The following is a 13043-nucleotide window of genomic DNA, read 5'->3' as shown; positions in this document are numbered from 1 at the left end:
AGTTTATGCCACCACGGCCTAAGTAGAGAGTTGTAGATACGCAAATCCCTCTGATGGCAGGATACCATATCTGAAGAAAAAAATGCTTTCTCCAGTATAGACCAGTGATGCTGGCAGAGCATGTGTGGCCTTGGCCAGGTGGGCTCAGATTGGGGTATTTGTGAGACGTGGGATATCTTTGGTCAATTGTAGTCGTGAAAATGTAAGCCTTTAGTGCCATAACACTATTGTTATTAAAGCAACTAATAGCAACTCGCAGTCAACTCAGGCATAGGAATCAAAGGTGCAGACTAAGGAAGTTCATCTAATTTTGGATATGTGACCAGAAAGGAGATTGGTTTTACTAGTCACTGAGTTTGCAACCAGTTGTATTTTTTTATACCAATTTACCTGGATACTTAATACGATTATTAAACTTTACCATTTATGAAGGCCAACTGTAGAGCCATTGGTCTATTACCCAGTTTAATTATCTTCAGAGAATTTACAGCCTCCTGCATTCTCCATGTGATAAGAGGGAAGAGATCTGGGAATGCTCCCTGAAGAAGGGGCACTTGTTCCAAAACACTTGCCATTTAATGTTTTATCACATCCTTTTTGAGGGGCAAAGGAGGAGTTTATCTTTCTGTGATGTATGAAGAAAATTTTTGTTGCCAAGATTAAACAGAAGTGATGACACTATGAGGATTATTTCTCCTGATCTCTATATTGGCTGAGTGCTGCACCCTCTCTGAATAATGTATGAAAATATTAAATTAGAATAACCCTAAAAATAAACCTTTTTGATAAAAATTCTTTTAGCAATACCTTCTCTTGTTGCTTAACATAGGCTAGGAGCTCACAGGTCAGTGACTGTAGCATGAAAGGATCTTCTAGCCTAGCATGACAACACTCATCCTCTGGTTCAGTCTGGAGTGGTGTAGTACCCAGGGAACAGGTTTGGAGGAGATGATACTCAACCACCAGGATCCTACTACCTTGCTGTTCCTGCCCTACTGCCTTCTGGTTAATTTTAATATAGATAGATAATTGTAGATGAAAGAAATGGAAGGAAGGAAGGAAGGAAGGAAGGAAGGAAGGAAGGAAGGAAGGAAGGAAGGAAGGAAAAGAAAGAAGAAAGAAAGAAAGAAAGAAAGAAAGAAAGAAAGAAAGAAAGAAAGAAAGAAAGAAAGAAAGAAGAAAAGAAGGAAGGAAAGATTTTTTGCTCATCAGTAAATATTTTTTGAAGGTCTAACATGTACAGCTCAAGGATGATGATGAAAAAGTCTTATGATTTCTGGCCCCAACTTTTTTAAACAAACTAATTTCCTATTCCATTTTTAATGTTTTGGTACATAAATTAGCAAAGGAGACAAAAACATGTTCTGGTTTCCACTATGTAGTGCAGAAGAGCATTGTCGACATTCAGTTCTATCACTTGCTATCTGTGTGATCTTAAACAAGTCATTTAACTTCTCGGCCACAGTTTCTTAATCTGCTTGTGGCAGCTAAGGAGGTGGGCCAAGCAGATTTCTGTCTTTGGAAGAATTTGCCATTCCGCTGTGAGGAATGCTGTAAACTGACAGCCTCCTGCTGTTAGTGCCATCATGATAGGTCTCAGTTTTCCATCCAAGGCTACATACTCTCCCCTACAGCCCCCAGCCAGTGGCTGAGCCTGGATCAGTCCCAGCTGAGCACCTGCCTCCTCTCCTGCTTATCTTCATCAGGTTCCCTGCTTCCCTTGCCCCACAATGAACTCCTTGAACTCCTGCCTCCTTCTTTGTATTTGTTTCCAGAGCACCTACTGACAATGTTGAAAAGATGAGTGGGATATTAAACCTGGTACATGGGATATATATGCACACACATACATACATACACATAATACAACCCACATGGGTTCATTATTCATATTTCCGTATCAAGGTGTTTCTTACCAGGACTTACAATGATATTATAATGATAAGCCTCAAATTACAAAACTAAATAGGATTGCAAATGGGGTAAAAACCAAGGTAGAAAAATCTTATTGAGAGTTTCTTGGGAAGGTGAAGAAGAGATGAATGCAGGAGAAGAGGATGTGTGGAAAGGCCTGGTAGCATTTGGAGCAGGGGAAGTGCTTACATGGTAAAAGTTCTACTGGCACCCTTACTTCTGTGACTGTAATCATTTAATTGTTGATCAGAAAAGGTCTGAAAATGACATTTTCTTTTTCTTTCTTTCTGTATTTGAGGAGAAGGACAAAGAGCATGAGCAGGGGGAGGGAAAGCAAGAGAGAGAGAGAGGGAGAGGTAGAGGAAGAGGAAGAAGTAGATTCCCCACTGAGCAGAGAGCCTGATGGATTCAGGACTTGATCTCAGGACCCTGGGATCATGAACTGAGCTGAAGGCAGACGCTTAACTGACTGAGCCACCCAGCTGCCCTGACACTTTCATTCCTAACACAAATAAAATTCTATTGGATTTTGAACATTTTGAATATATCTTAGTGTTAGAGGACACTTCATTCATCACTCCTCTTGTTAGCCTTGAGTCAGGGCTCTCTTTGGCCCTCACAGAGCCCCATTCTGATTAGGTGTAAGCAGTGGATGTCATAGAATAGCAACCAAGAGCAAAATGGAAACATAACCAGGTTACATTTTATGTTAAACTTTTAATTTTTGACCATTATAATTAAAAGAGGATTCATTTAATTATCTTCAAAGATTATTATTATCTTATTAATATTAATATTAATATTATCATCATCATCATAGTTCTTGCACCTTAACTGGTGGTTGCTGTAGGAAACATGCCTTTTTCCAGATTGGAGCAAAGACAAGAGGGATTTGTTGTAGTAGCATTTAAATGACTCTCATACTATCAAATTCTCACCTTCCCTAACTCATGATTATAGGATTTCATTACTTCCTGCCCTTCCAGGATAAGTCATTTGTTTCTAGCTCGAATAAGGTATAGCCCAAAAGAGGGTAAGAGCTAAGCATGGCACAGAGTAACAGATCTAATACATAATTTATCATCCTCAGGCTGTCTCACAGTCTAAAAAGAACTGAATGAATCATTAATGGTATAGAGCATACCTTGAGCTTTAGAACTGAAACATCCTTGAAATGAATTAGAACTTTTTTTTTTCTCTCTCCTGGATTACTACCATTCTTGACAGGTTTACACCTATCTGATTTTAAGTTCTCAAAAAATAAAAATAAACTGAGTACCTTTTAAATGACAGCCCAGTAAAAGAATAAATCTCAGGAATTGAAACCTGATCATCTCATTCAAGCCTGATAATCTCGTAGTCTAAGTTGTGTTTTGCTACAGAAACGACGATAGAAAGTAAGTTCTCTTTCAGGAGTGGATCCATGAAATCTGGATTTCTGGCTCTTAATTTTAAATGTTCTAACTCATTAATTGCCAAGATGGGATTTAAATGAACATAATAATATAAACAGACGATGGTAAAATGTAATAATCTTGAGGTCCCAGCTGTGTAGTTGAATATAATTTGAAGCTGTTTGACATAGTTAATGTTAACTACTTTGATGGATAGTTGCCTTACAAAAACTGGCCTAATGATTTATCATTTGATAAAGCAGCTAGTCTTCCACCCGGTGTGCCTCTTGGTGGGAATTTATTCCTTTAAACCAATGTCTTGCACATTGGACTAACCAGTTTGTCTATCACCACCATTTTGTCATCTGTTCTGCAGAAAACTTAAAAAAAAAAAAAAGCCAATTTTCAGGCTTGTCACTCCAGCTATACTCATCAACACTTAAGAAAAATATTAAAAATCTTCCCAGTATGTAAACAGATGGCAACCTTTTTTACTTTTTTTGATTTAAAAACCTACTATTAGTGTTTTTTTGCTCAGCAAACTTTTTCTGGTAATTATCCATTATTTTCATTTTCTTTTCTGAAAAAAAAAAAAAAAGAAACAGAACTGAAATGTGTCTCATGCACTGAATGATTTATCACATTGCTGTTTCAAAACAAAAGTCACTTTTCATAGACCGACAGCTTCATTCAAGGATTCTAAAAGACGACTGAGAAATCTCTTGTGTCATAAAGTGAAAAATCAGTAAAGGGATGAAGTAGTTTTAAAGTGTTTTGAATGATTGAGTGAGTGATTGACCAAGTGACTGAAATAGCTTAGCCTATTTGACCTAGCATGAGGAGGACTGGGTGCTAAACGTTGTGGTCTCTGCTTCCCCATGCAGAATTTAAGAAGAGGATTACCTCAGGTTCCTTACTTCAGTCTCTATGGAGACCAAGAAGGTGCTTATGAACATCCAGGCTCCAGCCTTTTCCCTGAGGGTCCTAATGACTATGTCTTCAGTCATCTTCCACTCCACTCTCAGCAGCAAGTGAGAGCTCCTATCCCCATGGTGCCAGTTGGTGGGATCCAAATGGTTCACTCCATGCCGCCGGCCCTTTCCGGTTTACATCCTCCACCCACATTGCCTCTGCCGATGGAGGGCTCTGAGGAGAAGAAGGGAGCTTCTGGGGAATTCTTCCCTAAGGATCCCTATGTCCTTTCAAAGCAGCATGAGAAGCGATCGCCTCACGTTTTGCAGTCATCTGGTCCACCTAGCTCGCCCTCCTCCCCTAGGCTATTGATGAAACAGAGCACTTCAGAAGACAGCCTAAATGCAACAGAGAGGGAACAGGAGGAAAATATACAGACTTGTACGAAAGCCATTGCCTCTCTCCGGATTGCCACAGAAGACGCCGCTCTGCTTGGGGCCGATCAGCCAGTGCGGGCACAGGACCCCCACCAGAAACCCTTGGAAAGTGCACACGTTAGCATTAGACACTTTAGTGGACCTGAGCCAGGTCAGCCCTGTACCTCAGCCACCCACCCTGACTTGCATGATGGTGAAAAGGACAATTTTGGTACATCACAGACTGCATTAGCTCACTCGACGTTTTACAGCAAGAGTCGTGTGGATGATAAACAGTCTGGCTTTCACAGCAGCAAAGAGTTACCTTCAAGCACAGAGGGAGGCAATGAGCCTTCATCAGAGAAGAGTCAACTACCTTGATCTAAGATGCATGGAGACTTTCATTTCCACATTTTCCCATTTTGTTTTTGTTTTTGTTTTTCTAGAAATAGAGGTAATCAAGTTTATAGCATGCCTGTCCTAAGTTACAGTAGTTTGCTATTATATATACTTTTGTTATATCAAAAGAATTAGGTAAATTAACAAGTCATCATGAGCCTGACCAAAACAAAATTTGAAATTAACCTATTGGGTCTGGTACTTTTAAAATTGTACAGATGTTTGTGCCTTTTCTTTACTTTGCTTATATTCTTATAAGCATTTTTTAGCAGTAATTTGTACATATTTTAGAATTTGTGTATCTGCTTTGTAATAAATGTAATTTCTTTCCTTTTTTGGACACTTGGATCTAAATGATGTAAAGCAAAACAGCATCAATATATATGTGAGGTTGCACTAAAACATATTTTTATATGATTAAAACTGAACAGCTTTTATGTACAGCTCTGATTCTGTAATACTAATATTTATTTACTTTGTTTCATAAATTGTACATTTTTTCTTAATGTTGTGGATTGCTTTTCTATGTGAAGCATGGGATTTACTGTTGCGTAACTAGAACAAAAATGTATATTGTAAACAAGATATTTAAACTAGAGTATCTTATTCTGCACTTATGCATTAGTTAAAAAAAAAAAGATAAAGGATGTATCAGTCAGTTCTTAACTCTTGTAAATTTTTTTGTCTCTTGTTTGCTGGATTGACTATAACTTAAGTGCTGATTGTGATTTTAAACTTATAGTACCGTAAAGCATTAAAGTAAACAATGTGCTATTGTGAGTTTTTTCAAAGCTTTATAAATCAGTTATAAATAATATTAAAAGTATTTGGTCTTATGTGAACATGTTGATCTATATACTCATCTAAAAATATGGGAAAACATTCCGCCCCATGTAAATATGTACAAGTGCATCACTGGTACAATTTTATGTAACTCAGTTGGACACTAGGTTGCCACAGACCTATGCTAGGGTGTCTTTAAAAATTAAAGTGACAAAGCACATGGGACTGTGTAGAGCTTGGTTATCGGCCGGCCCGGTGGCTTGGCAGGCAGTGCTGTGCGCTGCCCGTGGAGAAGACCTGGGCTTACAGATCTCCTTGGTTCTTGCTGCACAAGATGGTGACCGGAACTAAGGCTGCGACGGAGGGGACGTGCTTGGACTCTGAGGGTTAGGAGTGGACGCAGGGAAGGGGCGTGGAGACCTTTCAGCCAGTCCACATGGTAACAGGGTTGGCATCAGCTTTAGGGGAAGCCACTTCACCCTCTTGAAGAGGGGAAGAGTGTCAGGCTCCTGGTTATCTCAGGGGGGACAGGAAAAAGAAGCTTTCCAGGGAAAAGAATTTGTGGGAGGATGATGTCTTTTGTACACAACGTTCAGAATGGGCTTTGGTTAGTGTGGAAGGTAGGCAGAGCCTTCGTTTGTAGGTCCGGAAGAATGGAAGGAAGGGAGGGGGTACAACAACACGTGTGCACACACGCACATGTGTGTGCATGCACACACACACACACACACAAAATCTGGGTTATCTTTGTGCTATATAGTGGATTATAATTCTGTGAAACCAAGTTTGTATATTGAATTACATTAAGGAGTGTTCTTTAAAAAGAGAAATAAATATACAATTACATGCTTGAGGTGTCTAGTTTTTAATGTGTTGTTTTACATTTTAATTTTTCAATTTTGTTTCTAAAGAAATTTTGATGCCACCAACATACCATCTGTGCTTTTAATTGCTAGGCTTTGCCCATTCCGAGGTAAGCTGAGCATGAATGCTTTTAACAAGTGAGAAGACAGTCACTGGCTTCCATATGTCATTCAATTGGGACAGATAGTGGTCACCACCGTGTGAGCTCTAGAAATGGAGTCACCGGATCCTAAGCGTGGGCTTGGGAAGAATACATTGCATTTGCAAAGAGTCATGAATAAATCAAATGATCATTTCCTCTTCTGACTCCCTCTCAGTATGCATACATATCTGAAATTCCACTGGGGAAATCTCTTTATTTTTGCTGAGGTGACTGAAGGCAAAAAACCAACTGAAATAAATATAACCACAAATCACAATTCTTTAGTACAAAAGAGTAGAACCTTTTTCATAGTGAAAGTGGAAGCTCCTTAAAGGTCAAAATCTATCAGTATTTCCATTATAAAAATTTCAAATTGGTGGATTTTCAACTTACCTGTGTAGTTTTATGAGCCAGTCTTTTTAAATTGTTTTACAAAATGAATTAAAGGTCAACACAAGCAGTCAGCCTAAAATCTGTCTCTCATTAAGAAGAAACCCCTAACATAAAATTACATAAGGGTAATTTGTATGTCTTATTCCTCATTGTGTGTGTGTTTGTGAACCTTTCTAATTGCTTCCTCTTCCAATTCATCTCTTGTATTCACTCATTCATAAAACAGTTTCTAAGTGCCTACTTTGAACTGGCTACTATGATGGGCATTGAGGATGATAAAAGTATTCCTGCCATCGAGGAGCTCAAGTAAAAGGAAAGACAGGTATATGAGTATGTGCAATATGATATTAGAGCTAAAATAATGATATATTTGGTGTGTTTGCTGTCAAAAAGCAGAGCAACTTCCCTGCAGGATAGACTTCATCACAGAGGTGGCCTTGGAACAGATCCTTGAAATAGGAGATTGACTTATTCAACAGAGAAATTCTCATCACCTACCTTAGGACACTGTTCTCTGTGCTAGGTGTACAGTACTGCACAAAACTAAGTAAGTTCTTGTCTTCCTAGAGTTCATATTCTAATAGAGATGTGCTAAAAAAAAAAAAAAAGTGGGGAAGGGCATGTTAGATGATCAAGGATGTGTAAAGCAGAGAGGGTAGAAAGCCAGATGGAGCTGGCTCCCTATGGATGTGATAGGGTGGTATGTAAACCGGAAAGACACAGCAAAGTCCATATTCCTAATCCAGCCTAAGGACATCAGATCTGGCTCTGAAGCAATGGGAAGCTGAGCCACAGAAGGATTGATGCAAGAAAGTAGCATTGCTGTTGCTAGTGTTGTTCTTATTTAGAAATAAAAAAATCACTGTGGCAGCAATGAAGAGAGTGGATTTGAGGCAGAAAGATGGAGGCAGGAGACCAGTTGGGAGAATGATGGAGTTGTATTATTTCCATGGAAATAAGAGCAGCAACAATTCAAGCAACTGATGGGGATACAGAGAAAGAAGGGACAGTTTTACTTAATGAAAAACTGATAATAACTAGTGACTGACTTGGTGTCCGGGATGAGACAGATGGAGAGGATAAAGATGACTGGAGCTCTCGACTTGGGCAGTGGAAAGACGGTGTCCTTAATCATCAGAATGGATTTGTGCCAGATGCAGGTAATGAAATGAGCTCTCCTAAGCAGTTTAGAATGAGTTTAGTCTCAAGAAAGACCTAAGCTGGAGATTGGTTTGTCACTTCTTGTCACTTACTCATAGCCGAGGGTGCTGACTTGGAGGAAATCACTCAGGGTTTACAAAGGGGCAGAAGATGTTTGAGGACTTCCAATAGAAAGACAGGTGACTTGGGAGTGAGCCAAGAAGATGCATTTCAGATGGCAGCACATCTCAAGTGCTGAGCCCTACCTATACCTAATTTATGAAAACTTGATTTTCTTAAGTTCTCCAAGATAGTTTCTAGAAAGCAAAACCTTAAGAACACCATTTTTGAGGCCAACTCTAGTTGTGGAATTAGAAAGTGATGGCATTTCTTTAGCAGCATCATGGCAGCTTTATTAAAAATTAATTAGAGGTTTTAAAACCAACCCGTCATTTACAAATGCCTCTCTAAAGCCTGTGATTCAAAGAAGTTAGGTGAAGTTTTCAAGGAGAAATAGATTGTTCACTGAGGAACCAAGGCTAACACCAAGATACCCCAAGAGCCTGTCCATACTTGCTTAAAGAACTGATAACTTAATGCTGCTCTCATTTTGATCAGTGTTATAATCATACCAATGGACAGTGAAGATGCTATAGTTGGATGAATTCAAATTAATATAAGCAACACAAATTCCATTTATGCCCTGGATAACCAAGGTTATTATTAGTTTGGAATATGTTACTAAATATGATTGTATCTATGTTGCCACAGTATAATTTTTTTTCCTTAGAGACCATTTGGCATCATAGAAAGCATGAAGATATTCTCATTGGTTCTTGAGTATAGAGAAAACCTCTTCTCATCCATACTCTATATACATTAATAAACCAGTCTTGGCCATGTGGTAGTTGTACTAAAGAAAGAGAAAATGACACAAAATCCTTTATTTGGCATTAAAAAGTGCCAAAGATTAACAATCAGGAGGTATGACTCTACTTTCTAGATCTACTTTCTACTTTATGGATCATTTTATGTGTACATGTCAGTTGCTTAGCAATAATTAGGATCATTAGGATCCTAATAGGATCCTAGGATCCTAGGATCAATAATTAGGATAATTAGGATCACATTCAGAAATATATGTTGGAGGACGCCTGGGTGGCTCAGTGGTTGAGCATCTGCCTTTGGCTCAGGGCATGATCCCAGGGTCCTGGGATCGAGTCCCACATCAGGCTCCTTACAGGGAGTCTGCTTCTCCCTCTGCCTATGTTTCTGCCTCTCTCTCTGTGTCTCTCATGAATAAATAAATAAAATCTTTTTTAAAAAAAGAAATATGTGTTGGTCATTAAAATGAAACAAACCATTGTATTTTCTCTTTATTCACCAAATACCTAAAACATATTTTAAATTCAGGTATATGTCCCTGGCACGTTTTATATTTCAAGTAGATTCCAAGCTTTATCTTGTTGAAATACAAGTTTGTGGTTTGATGTGAACAAAATTTCTGAAAAAAAAATAGAATCATTAATGATGATACATTTTATCAATTCATTAGAAATCATGTTAATGGATGAAATACTCTAAAGTAAAAAGTTTTCTATTAAAAATGCCTAAGGAGCCACAAAATTATATCAGTGATTGAGTCATACGTCCAAAGCACAAGGAAAAGCTCAAAATGTTTTGCAGATCATTAAGAGAGAGAAAGTGAAAAGTGTGCAACAGGATTTCTCCAGTGGGAACAAGGCATGGGATGACTTGAATAGCTGTGGTACTATTTGCATATATCAAACAGAAAGCTAAGCAGCAGGAAGCTGGGGCACTTGACTCTGAGCCCCTGATCTGCCATTGGAAATCCACATCCTCACAGGTACCTACCCATTTGCGACCATGTGCCCAGCTCTGGGAAGGGCAAGGACCATGGGAATCATTTCATCTTGAGCACCATTACCTTCAGGGAGAATCTTTCTTGAGTTCCAGATCTGAAAGAGCCATCAATTCTAGGAATAGAATTGATGATTTGAGGGTAGGGGGTGACTTTAGAGAGCAGACTCCTTGTGTCAGTTCTTACTGTTGTACTATGTAGGAAAAACTATACACACACACATACACACACACACACACACAAACACACACTGTATTTGGTTGGGGGACCCAGCTCTGGTATTGGAACAGTGTCCTTATACAAAAGTGTTTTAAGTTAATGATGATAAGAGATGTGCTGGCCCTGTTTCAAGTGCTTTCATCTATTCCCCCATTTAAAAGTCACAAAACAGAAATAAGTTGCTTAAGTTTACACAGCTACCAAGCGGTTGGGTTCTAGAGTAGCAATATCCCACAGATATTATCCCATCTGTACTGACAAAAATGTTCTATATCTGCACTTTCTCATACAATCACCTAGCCCTAACTACTTGTGGCTATTGAGCACTTGAGACCGGCTAAGAGTAATTGAGAGACTGGATTTTAAATTTTACTTAATTATACTTATTTTAACCTTCAGTGACCATATGCAGCCAGTGGGTCCTGAATGACTCGGGATAGCCCAGCTTAAGACTGCCCATGTATCTCCAGCAAAGCTGTACCCCACAACAATATCTGCATTCCTTCATTTTCTAAATATTGAGCTCTCATCATGTGCCAAGTTCTTGGTATTGCATATATACCAGTGAACCAAAACAAAATAAAACATCTGCCTTCATAGCACTGTGCTCAGTGCTTACTATTAAATATCCAGTTTAGGAATTTGGTGATGCAGTCCTATTAACTGCTCCTCTTTCTATTGGGTCTTGGACCTTGGAAATCACCCGAGGAGTAAAACCTCCAAAGCATAATTTTACGAAGGAGTAGACAGGCTTCCTGTAAGTGACTCCTTTTCCTCCTGCTGGAAATCACTGTCAAAAGTTTGGATGCAGATATATCACATCCTCAGGACTGATATGGAGCCTCCCACTTGCTGCCTTAGTCTAAATGTTTAGACGTGTCCAGGCTCCAAGAAGGGACTCAGCTCATCCTATAGCTTTTACACAAGAAGTAGAGGTCTGAGTGTGAGAGCTGTCCCCTCCTAGGCCCTGGAAATCCCGACCTCCTTTTCTGCTTATCACATGTAAGTAAACAGGAGGGAGGCAGAGAAGAGTCAGCAGAAGGGTTTTGTCTTGAAGTCATAGGACAGCTCTGCCTTTTTTCTCCCGCAGTAATGAAGGGAGCAGAGGGAGGGAAGAAATGGAAGATGTTCCTTTCTCTACCTGAGCTGCCGTGCTGACTCCTAAGTGAGAAACCTGGAAGAAAAGCCTTCTCTTTTTCATTCTTTTCCATTGTTCTAAATAGACAAACTTACAGCCACATGGTGAATTATTCCCTCTTAGAGAAAACCTATGATCACCAAGGACCTACTACTTCCCCCAAAACAGATTCTCTGATTCTCTGTTACCCTCTTGAAACCAGTGAGATTATAAATCAAATGATATTCAACTGAGACAGATGAATTAAATAAAATAACTGCATCTTAGGTTAAAAAAAAAGACATGTAGCATTTTCTAGAGAGAATTAAGCTCATCAGAAAATGATTTGAGTAACTATTTTCTCAAATTTCCTAAGGAGACTACCTAACTAGGACCATCCTCATACATAAGATAGAAGTTAATTCATTACACGCAGTGGGTGTTGTAGGGCATTCGGCCCTCTATTCCTACGGAACCCTGTTTGTGAAGGGGTGGACCGGGGTATGTTGCACAACTCAGCAGAAGCCTTGTTGCATTGTCAAATCTGGCTTACCAGAAGTTATGTATTGACTATCACAGGAAAGCATAAAATTCTCTCAAATTGTACTTGAAATGAGGCTAGTTAGAGTTGAAATATGCTGTAAATATAAATCGTATGCCAGATTTTGAAGCATAAGGAGGATGCTAAATATCTCATTTATAATTTTTCATATTGATAACATGTTGAAATGATTCAACTTTGGATATAGTAGGTAAAATGAAATGTTATTAAAATTGATTTCCCTTTCTCAATGTTGGTACAGAAAATTGGAAATTGTATATGTGGCTCCCATTGTACTTCTGGATAATGCTGGGGAGAGAATAAATCTGATAGGATGAGGGAAAAGATAGCTCTGCTCAGAGGTTATTATGCATAATCAAGGCAGGAGATGATAGTTAGCTCTTTCTCTTTTTTTTTTTTTTTTTTTGGAAAAAAGTTATATCAGTGGCTTACAATCCTGTCAAGCCCAGTGCCATCTTCCTTTTCTGATACATGTTTTACAGTGCTTCTTCAAAAATGTCAATATAATATCCTAACAGCATACAAGGGAGAAAAGGCAGGAAAGCAATTTATATTAAATTTTTACTTTTTTACTCAATAGTTATATAGTCTTTAACTATTACAGTTAAAGATTACAATAGAAGGGGCACATGGATGGCTCAGTTGGTTGAGCGACCACCTCTTTGTTTGGGCTCAGGTCTTGGTCTCATGAGTCATGGAATCAAGCCCAATATCAGGCTCTGCACTCAGCACGGTGTCTGCTTGAAGATTCTATCCCTTTGCCCTTTCTCTCACTCATTCTGGCTCTCTATACCTCTTGCTCTCTCAAATAAATAAATAAATCCTAATAAAGAAATATTACAATAGAAGATGTAATGAAGGAGTTTGGTGCTTGACCCTCAATTGGTGACAATTGCCTCTAGGACA

At 38.8% G+C, this 13043-nt stretch overlaps 1 protein-coding gene across 6 annotated transcripts in view; it reads left to right on the top strand.

Moving 5' to 3' along the window:
- Positions 1–6669, top strand: part of HIVEP2 (HIVEP zinc finger 2) — a 194220-nt gene extending 187551 nt beyond the window's left edge. For all 6 annotated transcript variants that reach the window (XM_072825934.1, XM_072825928.1, XM_072825905.1 and 3 more), the window contains one exon: positions 4193–6669. In XM_072825934.1, coding sequence (XP_072682035.1) covers positions 4193–5017 — 825 coding nt within the window. In that variant the 3' untranslated portion in view covers positions 5018–6669. The remainder of the gene's footprint in view (positions 1–4192) is intronic.
- The last annotated feature ends 6374 nt before the right edge of the window (positions 6670–13043 follow it).

Source organism: Canis lupus, chromosome 1 (assembly GCF_048164855.1).
Source record: "Canis lupus baileyi chromosome 1, mCanLup2.hap1, whole genome shotgun sequence".
NCBI lineage: Eukaryota > Metazoa > Chordata > Mammalia > Carnivora > Canidae > Canis > Canis lupus.
This window is presented reverse-complemented; position numbering and strand designations above follow the sequence as displayed.